This window comes from Temnothorax longispinosus, chromosome 1, assembly GCF_030848805.1.
Source record: "Temnothorax longispinosus isolate EJ_2023e chromosome 1, Tlon_JGU_v1, whole genome shotgun sequence".
In the NCBI taxonomy this organism is placed as follows: Eukaryota; Metazoa; Arthropoda; class Insecta; order Hymenoptera; family Formicidae; genus Temnothorax; species Temnothorax longispinosus.
In genome coordinates this window covers 15,493,089-15,509,875 of record NC_092358.1, presented here as the reverse complement: position 1 = coordinate 15,509,875, position 16,787 = coordinate 15,493,089, and the positions used below count along the sequence as shown (strand labels likewise).

The 16,787-nt window shown below is 38.9% G+C and overlaps 3 protein-coding genes across 3 annotated transcripts in view; all 3 read right to left on the bottom strand.

Annotated features, from left to right (window-relative positions):
* Spri (Src homology 2 domain-containing protein sprint) overlaps positions 1-16,787 on the bottom strand; it is a 541,914-nt gene that overhangs the window by 461,440 nt on the left and 63,687 nt on the right. The gene's annotated exons all lie outside the window — the stretch shown is intronic.
* Positions 11,618-14,881, bottom strand: LOC139809521 (uncharacterized). Its single transcript, XM_071772495.1, has one exon. It carries the CDS (start codon positions 14,879-14,881, stop codon positions 11,618-11,620), a length of 3,264 nt encoding a protein of 1,087 aa, XP_071628596.1.
* Positions 14,882-16,342, bottom strand: LOC139809449 (uncharacterized). The gene has a single exon (XM_071772383.1). It carries the CDS (start codon positions 16,340-16,342, stop codon positions 14,882-14,884), a length of 1,461 nt encoding a protein of 486 aa, XP_071628484.1.

The window sequence follows — 16,787 nt, the reverse complement described above, 5'->3', positions numbered from 1 at the left end:
TGCGTGTAAAAACTGTGGTAAATTTAGGTCAGTCTTTTTAGAAATGTGGTTCCACCTTTTTTCTATTCCCTTTAGAACTAAATCTTTAGGGATGTTCGTGAATAATGCCGTAACGTCTAATGAGATAAGTATTTCGTCATCGTTGATTTCCTTATTATTAATAAACCTCGCAAAGGACCAACTATCTTTAATATGTGATTTCGGTTCCGGAATTGACGAGTGTAAGGTCTTTTGGAGGAGACTAGCAACATTATAGAGCGGGCTTCCCAACGCTGAGACAATAATGCGTAACGGGAAGCCGGCCTTATGAACTTTCGGCAGTCTGTAGGCTCTCGGTAAATTTTCGTTGGTACAATTTAGTATTCTATACACACCATCACTAATGATGCCTTTGTCATGCCAAGATTTAACCAATTCATGAATTTTTGATGTAATTTTATTAATTGGATCTTTTTTCAATTTTTTATAAGTATTTTGGTCTCCAAGCAATTCAGTCATTTGGTTTACATACGCGTTCTTATCCAGAATAACAGTTACTTGGCCTTTGTCAGCCTTGGTGACAAGGACATCATCATTGTCCCGCAAGAATTTCTTGCAAGTAGTAAATTCTCTTGTGAAAAATCTATCGATATGGTTAACATGTCTATTCACACTGAGGAACTTGTGTAGCGAATTAGTAATGGAACGGCGTGTTTCCTCTACGAAGCTCTCCGGAATTTTATATGTATTATATTCAAAATTTTTAATAATGTCTAGAGCGGAGCACAAACGATCTTTTCTCTCTCTCTCTCTCGGATTAATGGGTAAAGCGAAATTCCCACCCAAGCTTAAAAAATTTAATATATTGCTTGGTATAGATTTACTACTCGCATTTATAATCCATTTGCTGCGATCTATGCTCGAAAATGAGTTGTAAAAGGTATTTTGTTGAGTCATAATTGTATTAAATTTACTTATTAATCTTAATCTAGTTTCATAGTCATGTCGATCTACGGTGTAAGTGTTAAATGTATAAAAGTTTTGTATTACGTTATTCGGTAAAATAGAAGCAAGTAGTGTGTCCTCGATTTTCTTAACATTAGATCGCAGAAATTTTAAATCAAAGTTGATATCTTTGATTTCAAGGTTAAGTATGTTTCGTTGGTAACGTTTTTTCAAAATGTTGGACTTGCGAATTGCACTGTTGCTTTGAAAGATGATGTTGAGTCTCAGGTTATATATGTGTGGAGGTAAGACGTCATTTCTTCTACATCGGAGCAGGAATGTCAGTCGATGTCTCAGTGAGTTAATCTTGATCCTCATATTAATCCAAGATTTTAGGAGTTGCGTGGTGTTGTATCCGAATTTATTTGTAATAGTTTCAAAATATCCTTCATCTCGGTTGACGATGGTGGCGATCGTGGCGCAGAAAGATGTGCGCTGCTCTAACGAGCCGAAGATCCGAGTTCAAATCCGACCAAAAATCGTCGGTTTTTTATATGATTGCCACCTCTCGGAAGGGTTAATGGCAACCCACCGAGAGTGTATCTCGTATCTCTTGAGCACCCTTCTATATTTGAGAACTGATCCTCCAGGTTGGGGGTTAGGCGTTAGGCTAACAATCCGTAAAAAAAAATTATTGTTAAAAAACCAGAAGGGAGGCCTCGGATTTTGATAAAGGCCGAACTTCAGGAGTAGGTTTAATATTGAGCTGTAGTGCCGCTGAAGAAGAAGAGAAATTCGATTAATTTCTCGAAAAATTAAGGCAAAAGGTTTCGTCAACTTCTTGACGAAAAGTACGAGTTTACTTAAGTATTCTCTTTACTTAAGTACTTTCCAGCCATTCTTAATCGGAGACTTTGTCATATGCTGCAAATAAGCGTTTCTCCAAATGGTTGCGATGCATGACGCTCTCAAAAGTTGTTGCTTTAATTCGGATTGACATGGAGGTATAGATGACGCATCAAATACAACTTTTGAGAGCGTCACACATCGCAACCATTTGGAGAAATGCTTATTTGCAGCATATGACAAATTTGTCTCCGATTGAGAATGGCTGGAAAAAAGTTGACGAAAAGTACGAGTTTACTTGGTTCGAAGGAGTGCAACTGCCCCCGTTCGTGAGCGATATATATTACTTGAATCGAATGAGGAAGAAAATGAAGGTATATTTCATAAATAAATTTTATTTTAAATGAATGCAAAATTAATTTTGAATAAATAAACTAGTAATAAAGTTATAATAATGATGCAACAAATAATTTGAAATTAATAAAGATACTTATCATTATAATAACTAATTATTTATTTATAATATTATAATATTTTAGTTTATAAAAATATAAAGAATTTTGGTTTAAATACTGTTAATAAATCTTTAATCATGACCTGAGAAATATGATTTTAAGATAATAATTATTTTTTTGCAAATAAAACGAGTTAATTAGTTTAGTTCGTAAAAGTTTTGTTTTTATCGCAGCTTATTAAAATCGTGTAATTTTAATAATAAATTCAACTTTGAATCATTTTCAGATCATGAACGCACTCAATCAAAGGAAATCGAAGAAGAATCCGATGACGATACCGACAATACCGAGCTCACCGATGATGAAAATAAAAGTTCATCAGAAATTGAAAGTTTGATTACAGATTATCCAGATGAATAAATTAATAATTTTAATAAATAAAGTTAATTGATTTTTTATAAGCGTATACTTTCATAATGTTGACTACTTTAAAATATAGTTTTATTTTTAAATTACTTTATTTCTGATTATTACATAATTAATTACACATTATTCCACTACTAATAAGCACGAAATCGTTTACGTTTCTCCTTTTGGACAAATAAAATCTTTTTCAATGAGTAATGCGTTAATAATATTACAGATACGACGGGCAACGAGCTACCGGCGCGCTCGTGCAGACGACTTTAAAGGGGGTGCCAGACCAATTTTCCAGCCAGTACAAGTAGCCAGACTTATTTTTTTATAATTTTATATATTTAAACTACCATCTTGACAAGTTACAGCTCTAATCAAATGATTCTACAAATTGACTTTTTACAACGACTTTAGGAGGATGCCAGACTCATTTTCCAGTGTCAGTTGCATGCCAGACTCTTCTAAAACATTTCTTTATACAAAAAACAATAAATATATAAAAACTCAGCACTAATCAAATTCTTCCAACATAAGTGTTTTTTCGACAAGATCAAAGGCGCCGCAACGCCCATTCCAGCGAGACAGCGCAGCCAGACTCTGCATTTCATCAACAACACTATTAAAACAAGAGAAATTACTTTGTTCCAAGACTAATCAAATCGCTGACACTTTTGTGTCGCTATTAGTATGGCTCCCGGACTATTAGTATGGCAAACTTATTTACCTTTAGGTCACAAGATGTATCTGATCAAACTATTACTTTTCTATTGTCATATATTAATTTCCGGTTGAATACGCGTATATCCTACCGGTGCGATGCAAATCTAGTAAATTTTATTATGAGTATTCTACATTTTTCGAGAAAAATTTTCTGCGTGTATGATTTCATAACGATTATACCGATTGGAAACGATTGAAACGGATTCGTACTCAAAGATGTAATTTCACTCGGTTTCTATCGGTTTGAATCAGTCTAAATTGTTATGATTTCGTGAACCCCGAAATCACGAAATTATAATGATTTAAACGGATTGACTGACCGATTCAAACTGATAGAATCCGTGAATTCCGGATATATATTATTTACTACTTTATTATAATTCCATTCTTTCTACTACAAATTTATTGCAATGTGCAGTATTTATTTGACCTTTCGAAAACACACCTTTTTTTTCATTCACGGAGAACACTGGGTCAATCTGACCCTACACACACTTTGATCGTCCACCATTTGAAATTGACGAGTGCGATTAGCTTGAAAAAATTCCCAGATGTACTTGGAACATTGTTAAATCAATTGATATAAATAAAAAGTGCCGTTAAAATTATTTACATATTTTAAAAAATTTAAAAAGGAAAAAATTTTTTTTGAATTTTTTTGAATTTTTGAAAGTACATCTGGGAATTTTTTCAAGCTGATCGCACTCGTCAATTTAAAATGGTAGACGATCAAAGTGTGTGTAGGGTCAGATTGACCCAGTGTGATCTTTTGAAAAAAAAAAAAAGAAAAAAAAATGTTTTTTACGAAAAAAATTTTATTTTTTTATGTTTAATATTTTTGGCTAAAAATTTTTCTGGCAAAAAGAAAAAGGTCAAATTAACCCTGTGTGTTCTCGAAGGGTTAAATAAAATCATTTTACAGTTTTGCAAATATAGAATTCATGACTTTACCAAAAGGAAATCCTGTAGTAAGAACTCTATTACGTAAAAATTATGTGTTATATACAATTTTAATGATTAAAGCGGATTTAATCCGATTTACATAGCTACTTTCACTACTCAATTTAAATGGATTAAGCGCGGATACGATTGAAACCAATTGAGTAGAATTTAGATGAATCCGGAAATATCGCATTAAATCCGATTCCGGTGTTGTATTAAAATTTCACGATTGATGCGGATTCAATACGATTCATGTGGTCACTTTATTCACCTGATTAAAATGGATTGGCATTAATACGATTGAAACCAATTCAGTCGGATTCAGATGAATCCGGAAATATCGCATTAAATCCGATTTCGGTGTTATGTTAAAATTTTACGATTGATGCGGATTCAACACGATTCATGTGCTCACTTTATTCACCCGATTAAAATGAATGTGCATTAATACGATTAAAACTGATAACGACGGATTCAGATCAATCCGGAAATGCCAAATTAAAAACGATTCCGATTGATTTGTTATTAGAACCGATTCACTTCCAATCGGGCATCCGATTAACCGGATTGAAAACCCATTTATTCCGATTCAATTTCACCAAATTTAATACGGAACCAATCGGATTTAATCGGTCATTTTCAGCAGGGTGTGTACTGTCTATATCAGTAAATTATTTCCCTTAGTATGCCTTTCAATACTCAAAATAACTGCTATATTTTTTAAACTTTTTTGTTAATAACTTTTTAACAAATAACGAGCGACGGCTAAAACCTTTGGAATGTTGTTCAGAGTCATGACCTTAACAACATATGTCAAGGTCAAGGTCATTGGGACAGGCTCTTTTATTCGGTATATTTACCTTTTAAGATGAGCATTTAGCCTTCCAAGCAAGTATCACAAATACATTTTAATCGTCCCCTGGACAAATTTAAGAACATAAAGGAGGACGAAATTAGGAAAAACCCTTAAATTAACATCGCGGCTCCTACCTTCTCACAAGTTAACCTGACCACACAACTCATACATTCTTCTATTGACAATGTATCTAAGCCAATGACATGCAGAGAATATAAAAATAACGCTTACATTAGGCATAATCATCATTTTGTTGGGAGATTTATAATGACCGCCATTCCGCAGCAAGTTGCACCTACGAGTGGCGCTGTTTCTACCGAACTACACTAGAGGCAGTGCTGACACCTCTTTTTTCGTTTAGTTACCGCCAACTGAAAGCGCTATCGTTTCCTTCTTTTCTAAAAAGTAACTACAGGTGCGATTTCATTGACGCTAGAAACCAGCGGCAGCGTCAAGAAAATGTAGTGGGGGAAGAAGTTCAGACCGTCTCAACTTTTTAGCGTACCGCAAAATTCAACGAAACTTCTTCCCCCACTACATTTTCTTGACGCTGCCGCTGGTTTCTAGCGTCAATGAAATCGCACCTTAACGCTCACTCTCTCTCTTCTTTTCACTTCAGTCCTTGATCTTGCCCGTGACACATTGTAAACGTGTGCACATTGAAAAGTTTCGTACTGTATAATATACTTGAGCCTGTTTCGTTAGTTCACGCGGATTCGCGGAACTATCCTATCACGTACATCGCTGTATTAAATACTTGTTACGTCACTGCCCAACACATTTCAATGGCGCAACAGTCCGAGTCGGACCTAGGCCTCCCCCAAAGTCATGTGCTTGTGGTGCGCACGCAGGTTGTACACAAGTACATCCCTGCTGAAAATGACCGATTAAATCCGATTGGTTCCGTATTAAATTTGATGAAATTGAATCGGAATGAATGCGTTTTCAATCCGGTTAATCGGATGCCCGATTGGAAGTGAATCGGTTCTAATAACAAATCAATCGGAATCGTTTTTAATTCGGCATTTCGGGATTGATCTGGATCCGTCGTTATCAGTTTCAATCGTATTAATGCACATCCATTTTAATCGGGTGAATAAAGTGAGCACATGAATCGTGTTGAATCCGCATCAATCGTAAAATTTTAATACAACACCGAAATCGGATTTAATGTGATATTTCCGGATTCAGCTGAATCCGACTGAATTGGTTTCAATCGTATTAATGCCAATCCATTTTAATCAGGTGAATAAAGTGACCACATGAATCGTATTGAATCCGCATCAATCGTAAAATTTTAATACAACACCGAAATCGGATTTAATGCGATATTTCCGGATTCATCTGAATCCGACTGAATCGGTTTCAATCGTATTAATCTTAATCCATTTTAATCGGGTAAATAAAATGACCACATGAATCGTATTGAATCCGCATCAATCGTGAAATTTGAATACAACACCGGAATCGGATTTAATGCGATATTTCCGGATTTATCTAAATTCTACTCAATCGATTTCAATCGTATCTGCGCTTAATCCATTTAAATTGGGTAGTGAAAGTAGCTATGTGACTCGGATTAAATCCGCTTTAATCATTAAAATTGTATATAACACATAATTTTTACGTAATAGAGTTCTTACTATATACAGGATTTCCTTTTGGTAAAGTCATGAATTCTATATTTGCAAAACTGTAAAATGTTTTTATTTAACCCTTCGAGAACACACAGGGTTAATTTGACCCTTTTTTTGCCAAAAAAATTTTTAGCCAAAAATTAAACAAAAAAATTAAATTTTTTTCGTAAAAAACATTTTTTTTTTTTAACAATTTGACCCTACACACACTTTGATCGTCCACTATTTTAAATTGACAAGTGCGATCAGCTTGAAAAAATTCCCAGATGTACTTGGAATATTGTTAAATTAATTGATATAAATAAAAAATGCCGTTAAAATTATTTACATAATTTAAAAAATTAAAAAAGAAATTTTTTTTTTGAATTTTTTTGAATTTTTTAAAATATGTAAATAATTCCAATGGCACTTTTTATATTTATATCAATTGATTTAACAATGTTCCAAGTACATCTGGGAATTTTTTAAAGCTAATCGCACTCGTCAATTTAAAATCGTAGACGATCAAAGTGTGTGTAGGGTCAGGTTGACCCAGTGTTCTCCGTGAATGAAAAAAAAGGTGTGTTTTCGAAGGGTTAAATAAATACTGCACATTGTAATAAATTTGTAGTAAAAAGAAAGGAATTATAATAAAGTAGTGAATAATCCTGTTTATATATCCGGAATTCACGGATTCTATCAGTTTGAATCGGTCAGTCAATCCGTTTAAATCATTATAATTTCGTGATTTCGGGGTTCACGAAATCATAACAATTTAGACTGATTCAAACCGATAGAAACCGAGTGAAATTACATCTTTGAGTACGAATCCGTTTCAATCGTTTCCAATCGGTATAATCGTTATGAAATCATACACGCAGAAAATTTTTCTCGAAAAATGTAGAATACTCATAATAAAATTTACTAGATTTGCATCGCACCGGTAGGATATACGCGTATTCAACCGGAAATTAATATATGACAATAGAAAAGTAATAGTTTGATCAGATACATCTTGTGACCTAAAGGTAAATAAGTTTGCCATACTAATAGTCCGGGAGCCATACTAATAGCGACACAAAAGTGTCAGCGATTTGATTAGTCTTGGAACAAAGTAATTTCTCTTGTTTTAATAGTGTTGTTGATGAAATGCAGAGTCTGGCTGCGCTGTCTCGCTGGAATGGGCGTTGCGGCGCCTTTGATCTTGTCGAAAAAACACTTATGTTGGAAGAATTTGATTAGTGCTGAGCTTTTATATATTTATTGTTTTTTGTATAAAGAAATGTTTTAGAAGAGTCTGGCATGCAACTGACACTGGAAAATGAGTCTGACATCCTCCCAAAGTCGTTGTAAAAAGTCGATTTGTAGAATCATTTGATTAGAGCTGTAACTTGTCAAGATGGTAGTTTAAATATATAAAATTATAAAAAAATAAGTCTGGCTACTTGTACTGGCTGGAAAATTGGTCTGGCACCCCCTTTAAAGTCGTCTGCACGAGCGCGCCGGTAGCTCGTTGCCCGCCGTATTTGTAATATTATTAACGCATTACTCATTGAAAAAGATTTTACTTGTCCAAAAGGTGAAACGTAAACGATTTCGTGCTTATTAGTAGTGGAATAATGTGTAATTAATTATGTAATAATCAGAAATAAAGTAATTTAAAAATAAAACTATATTTTAAAGTAGTCAACATTATGAAAATATACGCTTATAAAAAATTAATTAACTTTATTTATTAAAATTATTAATTTATTCATCTGGATAATCTGTAATCAAACTTTCAATTTCTGATGAACTTTTATTTTCATCATCGGTGAGCTCGGTATTGTCGGTATCGTCATCGGATTCTTCTTCGATTTCCTTTGATTGAGTACGTTCATGATCTGAAAATGATTCAAAGTTGAATTTATTATTAAAATTACACGATTTTAATAAGCTGCGATAAAAACAAAACTTTTACGAACTAAACTAATTAACTCGTTTTATTTGCAAAAAAATAATTATTATCTTAAAATCATATTTCTAAAGTCATGATTAAAGATTTATTAACAGTATTTAAACCAAAATTCTTTATATTTTTATAAACTAAAATATTATAATATTATACAATAAATAAATAATTAGTTATTATAATAATAAGTATCTTTATTAATTTCAAATTATTTGTTGCATCATTATTATAACTTTATTACTAGTTTATTTATTCAAAATTAATTTTGCATTCATTTAAAATAAAATTAATTTATGAAATATACCTTCATTTTCTTCCTCATTCGATTCAAGTAATATATATCGCTCACGAACGGGGGCAGTTGCACTCCTTCGAACCAAGTAAACTCGTACTTTTCGTCAACTTCTTTCCAGCCATTCTCAATCGGAGACTTTGTCATATGCTGCAAATAAGCGTTTCTCCAAATGGTTGCGATGCATGACGCTCTCAAAAGTTGTTGCTTTAATTCGGATTGACATGGAGGTATAGATGACGCATCAAGTACAACTTTTGAGAGCGTCACACATCGCAACCATTTGGAGAAATGCTTATTTGCAGCATATGACAAATTTGTCTCCGATTGAGAATGGCTGGAAAGAAGTTGACGAAAAGTACGAGTTTACTTGGTTCGAAGGAGTGCAACTGCCCGTTCGTGAGCGATATAGTATATTACTTGAATCGAATAAGGAAGCAAATAAAGGTATATTTCATAAATTAATTTTATTTTAGATGAATGCAAAATTAATTTTGAATAAATAAACTAGTAATAAAGTTATAATAATGATGCAACAAATGATTTGAAATTAATAAAGATATTTATTATTATAATAACTAATTATTTATTTATTGTATAATATTATAATATTTTAGTTTATAAAAATATAAAGAATTTTGGTTTAAATACTGTTAATAATTTTTTAATCATGACTTTAGAAATATGATTTTAATTAAATAATAATTATTTTTTTGCAAATAAAACGAGTTAATTAGTTTAGTTTGTAAAAGTTTTGTTTTTATCGCAGCTTATTAAAATCGTGTAATTTTAATAATAAATTCAACTTTGAATCATTTTCAGATCATGAACGTACTCAATCAAAGGAAATCGAAGAAGAATCCGATGACGATACCGACAATACCGAGCTCACCGATGATGAAAATGAAAGTTCATCAGAAATTGAAAGTTTGATTACAGATTATCCAGATGAATAAATTAATAATTTTAATAAATAAAGTTAATTGATTTTTTATAAGCGTATACTTTCATAATGTTGACTACTTTAAAATATAGTTTTATTTTTAAATTACTTTATTTCTGATTATTACATAATTAATTACACATTATTCCACTATTAATAAGCACGAAATCGTTTACGTTTCTCCTTTTGTACAAGTAAAATCTTTTTCAATGAGTAATGCGTTAATAATATTACAAATACGGCGGGCAACGAGCTACCGGTGCGCTCGTGCAGACGACTTTAAAGGGGGTGCCAGACCAATTTTCCAGCCAGTACAAGTAGCCAGACTTATTTTTTAATAATTTTATATATTTAAACTACCATCTTGACAAGTTACAGCTCTAATCAAATAATTCTACAAATCGACTTTTTATAACGACTTTGGGAGGATGTCAGACTCATTTTCCAGTGTCAGTTGCATGCCAGACTCTTCTAAAACATTTCTTTATACAAAAAACAATAAATATGGGCAGATCCATTACTTTTCGACCAAAAGTTGCGGGGGTGGGTCACCGATTTTGATGCCGATTTTTTCCTCGAAAGTACACTAAAAAAGGAGATGATCCTGAAAATTTGAGCCCGATTCGATCAAATCCGGCCGCTGGAGAATTTTTTTAATTTTGAAAAAAGTTGATTTTTCAGTCATTTTCAAAAATGTATATCTCAGCTTTTATATAACTTAGAGACTCGTTTGAGGCCGCATTCTTTTCTGTAAACCCTCTACTTTTAAGGAAAAAATTGGTCATTGGTTTACACTCAAGTTCGGCTTCACGGCGAGCTGCTAACTAAACCACTGTTTTAGAGAAATTTTGCCTATTTTTGAAATGCTGTCATATCTACAGTTTTCGAAGTAGAGGGTTGATCAGCAGCTGATATTTTTTGTTCAGGTGTACTCTGAAGAAATCTACCCACTTTTTACTTGATTGCTTCTATTTCGTTAAGTTATGGCCATCTAAAGCCGATCGATTTTCGAAAAATCGCCATTTTCAGATAGCCAGAACTTTTTTCTTTCAACTCGAAATCCTTTGAAATTTTCAGGGAATATACTTCATTATATCCTTAAACAACCCTGAAAATTTCAATTTTGGAATAGAAGTGGTTTCCGAGTTATGAAGTTTTTAAAATGTCAATTTTTCGATTTAATATGTCATTTTTTGTGGTTTTATCATCAATTTTGTAAATTTAATGTAAATAATTGATATTTTTTGGAAAATATATTCGAAAATAAGGAGCAAAACGAATTGTTTGAGAAAATTGAGGGAAAAAATTAATATTTTTTATTTTAATTTATTTATTTAAAATTTTTAAAAAGTAAATATTTGTTTATTTCTTTTAATAATATGTTGAATACAAATTTCCAAAGTATTTGAGAACTATCATGTCATGTTTAGCAAATTATACTTTGCTCATAATTTACCGCCAGTCTATTGAAAAATCTAATTTAATTTAATTTAATTTATTTTTTTTTTTTCGCGGACCCGATTAAGAAATGACCGGGGGTCAGTACTTCATAATCGTCTAACGTATCACTTAACGGTGCGAGAGGACGCGAATTTAAGCAGGCTTCGATCCGGCATAGTAGAGTCGTAAGCTCTTCGAATGTTAGCGTGTGATTCTTAAGAACTCGGCGAAGATGGTACTTTACGCTGCGTACGCCGGCCTCCCAGAGGCCGCGGTACGGACGGGGGGAGGAAGTGCCATTGTACATTATCGGAGGCGATGGCATTTAAGAAATTGGGATCGTTTACTGCCGCTTGGTATGCCTTGGCTAGTTCCTTGTCGGCTCTGACAAACGTAGTTCCGTTATCGGAATGCATTGACTCCGGCAATCCTCTACGAGAGCAAAATCGAGAGTAGGCGTCTAAAAATGCGGGTGTGGAATAATTTCCAACTAATTCAAGGTGTACCGCGCGCGTCGCGAGGCACACAAAGAGCGCGATATATGCTTTTCGCGAAACAATGCCGCGCCCCCCGGAGGCTCGAACCAGCACCGGCCCCGCGTAGTCGACCCCACAGTGGAGAAAACTACGGGAAGGCGCCGACACGCGCAAGGATGGGAGATCTCCCATGAGCTGCTGCGGCACGGCGGCCTTTTCGCGCGTGCAGTTCACACATTTATGTATAACAGATCGAACGGAACTGCGAGCATTTAAGATCCAGAACTCGCGGCGCAACGTTGCAAGAGTTAAATGCGGGCCCGCATGAAGGGCGCGCAGATGAGCCTGCCTAATGATTAGCGTGACTAACGGGTGAGAAGCGAGTACGATCGGATGCTTCGCGTGATACGAGAGTGGAGCGTTTCTCAGGCGTCCTCCGACTCTTATCAATCCTTCGCTATCTACGAAGGGATTGAGAGCGAAAATGTGACTCTTGGAATTGACGGGTTTGTTCTGAGTGAGCTCGTGCAATTCGTGAGGGAATAATTCGGCTTGGATAGCCCCGAGCCAGAATGTGCGAGCGCGGTGGCATTCGGAGGCCGATAAGGCGCGTCCGTGATGCTCAAGAGCGGGGAATTTTTTAGAGTGCCCGCGACAGGAGACGAATCGAATGAGATACGCGGTGACTCGAATAAGTTTGGCCCAATCCGAATATTGTGAGGCAAGATCCCACGGCGTGGGGACTCTCGCCGCGTGCGTGGTGACAATCTTTTCTTCTACGGAAGTTTCCGTCAGGGGGGAGGGAAGACCCTCGGGCCATCGCGTCGCGGGGAACTTGAGCCATGGTGGTCCCTGCCACCATAGTGGGTGAGTTGCGAGTTCGTGCCCTAGTATTCCGCGCGATGCACAATCTGCTGGGTTTTCGGCGGTCGACACGTGACGCCAAGTCACATCGGGGAGACGGGACTGAATCTCAGCGACGCGGTTCGCGACGAAAGTCTTCCATCTCGACGGGTGTTGACGTAACCACGCAAGCACGACTTCTGCGTCGATCCAGCAATAACACGTGGAGGAATCGATCCTGATCAATTTGCGAACTAAAGTCATTACGCGCGCGAGTAGCAACGCAGCGAGTAGCTCCAACCGGGGAACGCTTAACGTTTTCACCGGAGCGACTTTCGATTTTCCCATAAGCAGAGATATAGTTATACGGCCAGATTTGGAGATTACGCGCAGGTAGACAGCGGCGGCGTACGCGACGTTAGACGCATCGGCGAAGCCGTGCAGTTCGCAACGATCAGAGTCCGACTCTTGACCGGTCCACCGCGGCAAGTGTAGCTCGTTGAGCGCGGATAATTGATTGTAAATCGGTTTCCACTCGCGCAATATGTCATGAGGGAGCGTGTCGTCCCACTCGAACTTAAGACGCCACAACCGTTGCATCAAAATTTTCGCGGTAATCGTGACGGGAGTCACCCAACCGAGCGGGTCAAACAGTTTCGCGATCGCGGAAAGAATCGATCGCTTTGTTTGCGGAGCAGGGGCGTCGGTAGCCGTTTGAAATTGAAAGATATCGAGCGCAGGGTTCCAACTGACCCCGAGGATTTTCAAACTTTCATCCGTTTTCAAAATTTTGTTGCACGCGAGTCCGTGATTCGCGGGATCAATGTCCGACAAAAGCTCCGAATTATTACTGGCCCATTTCCTTAACTCAAAGCCACCTTTCCGTAGGAGGGCGATGAGTTGATCGCGGGCGATACGGAGGTCCTCGAGGCGATGCGCGCCGAAGAGAGTTTCGTCGATATATTTCCCTTTCTGGAGTATGAGAACAGCTAAGGGAAATGCCTGTCCTTCGTCGTTTACCAACTGATCGAGTACGCGAAGCGCTAAGTACGGAGCGGCCGCGGTACCATATGTGACGGTGAGAAGGATGTATTCGCGAAGCGGATCAGTAGGACGTTCGCGCCAAAGAATGCGTTGATACGTTACATCACGCGGGTCGACACAAATTTGCCGATACATTTTAGTCATGTCGGCCGTGTACACGTACTTGAATAGTCGCCATCGCAGGATGATAGCCGATAGATCAGGTTGAAGTTTGGGTCCGACCAGGAGATGGTCGTTTAACGAGGACCCGTTTGACGTTGCGCAAGACGCGTTGAAGACGACGCGCAGATGACTCGTGGCGCTACTTTCGCGCATGACCGCGTGATGCGGGATGTAAACGCGTCGCTCGTCCGCGTCATCTGAAGCGGGCACCTCGATCATATGCCCGAGGGTTTCGTACTCGCGTAAAAATTCGGAATACTCCCGTTTTTGCTCCGGATGAGCATCTAATCTTCGAGCTAAGCCTTTGAGATGGTGCTCGGCGACACCTCGAGAATGACCTATTTCGATAGGGGGACCGGCCCTAAACGGAAGGCGGACCATGTATCTGCCGTCGGGACAACGTGAGTGGGTGCGGCGAAAATGCTCCTCACATTGCTCGTCTTCCGGGTTAAGATGTGTCTTATGCGGAAGTTCCTCGACCTCCCAGAATTTTCTAAGCTCCTGATCGAGGGACAGATTAAGGCAGTGATGTGCGTTCACCCGGAGGGGCGGTTGTTCCGATGATGCGATCGACGTAATATGCGACTCCACCTTTGAAGGTCGGATGGGCCCCGAGATCACCCATCCTAGTACTGAGTTTTGAGCGATCGGCTGTCCGACCGCTCCCTTGCGAAGCCCGTCAACTATGAGGACGCCGTAGAGATCCGCACCGACTATTATATTGATGGGATCTGTGCTCATGGGGTCGTGGTCAGCCCATGGGAGATCTGCTAGGTGAGCTAAAGTATGCTCCGTTGTCATACGCTTCGGCGCGTATGACGTTAACGATTTCAGGATTAACGCGTGCGTAAAGAATGCCGGAGTCTGTTTGTTTCTCGGCGAAATATTTACTTGAGCCGCGTGTTGATATGTTCCGGCGTGTACACCGCCGACAGCCGAAACCGAGGTCGGCATTCAAACGCGTTTCAGCCTAAGACACTGCGCGAGTTTTTCTGTAATGAAGCTCATCTCGGAACCTTGATCGAGCAGAGCTCGAACAATAACAGATCTACCGAGCGGCGAGCTTACGGTGACCCAAGCCGTTGCGAGCAAAACATAAGAACGCGAAGGAGTCTGTGAAGACGCTAACAGTGAGTTTACTTCGCTTGTTGTTGCGTCGACGGCCCTCGGTGGGTCGTTCGCCGGGGTTATTGCCTCGGTTTTCGGGGGAGAGTCGGAGTCAACATGAAGCATTGTATGATGTGGTTTCTGACACATGCGGCAGAGGAATTTGCTCGAGCATGCCTTGACGGCGTGATGTTGGCTCAGGCAATTAAAGCAACGTCGTTCCCGTTGCACGATTTCACGTCGTTGACTCGGACTCTTCCCCGCGAATTGCGGACAGGCGCTGAACGCATGTTTAGCTTTGCATAGCGAACACTGCGATACGGCCTTCGCGCATACGTTCGCGCTACTGACTTTATGCGGATTTGCATTTTTTGCTTTATCGGGGGGCGAAGGGGAGAGTTTCCATTCCTCTAGAGCGCGAATTCGATTCTCTAGAAATTTATTAAACGCTTCGTAAGAGGGAAAATTCCGGTCCTCGCTGAACTTGAGATTCCATGCCTTTTTTGTAACCGCGTCGAGTTTCTGCGTCCCGAGACTCACTAACATGTCGCTCCAAAGCTCCTCCGGAGTACGATTTAATTTGTTAAGAGCCGCGACAGCGGTGTGAATGCGGTCAGAGAGGGACTGTAGCTCGATCGCGGATTCTTTTGCGACTGCGGGCAAATTGAGCAACGCAGTCATATGCACGTTAATCAAGCGGCGTTTGTTCTCAAAACGCGTGTTTAGAGTGTCCCACGCGATATCGAAATTATCGGCGGTGACTCGTATATCTTTTACGCAATCAAGAGCGCGGTCTGTGAGACATGAAATTAAGTAATGCATTCGCGTAAAATTTGATAAATCTTTATTATTCAGAATAAGAGACGTGAATCGATCGCGAAAACTCTCCCATTCCTCATACTTCCCGTCGAACGGAGGAAGTTTCATCGGCGGTAAATGTGAGATCGAATAGGCGGACGAAAATCCCGGGGACTGCTGTCCGAAACTAAACGATTGATTCGGGGGTACGTACGGCTCCAGTTCTTCAAGGCACTCGGCCATGTGATCGGATGCGGTTTGATACATCTCCTGGGTGGCTTCGAACCTCAGGCTCTGGAAGTAGTCGTAACCGGGGCGCTCTGTGACGGGGACAGCAGCCAGGAGAGCACGATGTCCACCCTTCGCCTCTTCCCAGTCTTCCTTCAACGTCTGGATTCGATTGCGGATTTTCGCCGCGGTCAGATTCTTTCTGCCCAGCTTTTTGAAGTTGTCTAATGCGCGTTCGATGACTCGGAACCGCATAGACTGACCTTCTAACAGCGTCTCCATGATTCAGAAATGATTCCTCGTAGCCGAATGTAGGGCTTCGATCCGGCTCGAAGGACCAGAATGTTTCGTGCTCGGCCAAGGGAGCCTTGGGACACGAGTGTTTGCCGGATTCCGCCCTGACAAGGGCGCGAAGCGTATCGCTGATCGGCGAGGAGTTTCAAATGAATACCGCCGTTTCTTTGCTAAATATCTTTAATCACAGCACAAGTAAACACAGTCGGTCTTTACAGATATAGTGAGCTATGCGTGATCTCACTAAGCGGCGTATCACGTGCGACGCTTTAACGTTACGCTGGGGGACGGCTCAGAGAGCGACGAGTCCCGCTCAGAAATTAAGTTTTCGTGCACCGAGTCGGTGAGGAGAAGCGCGTTCTCGCTCACTGAGGTCGTCCACTTCCCCGTTGAAGACGGCTGGTGGAGCGTATGACCTCCGTTTCGCGCGGCA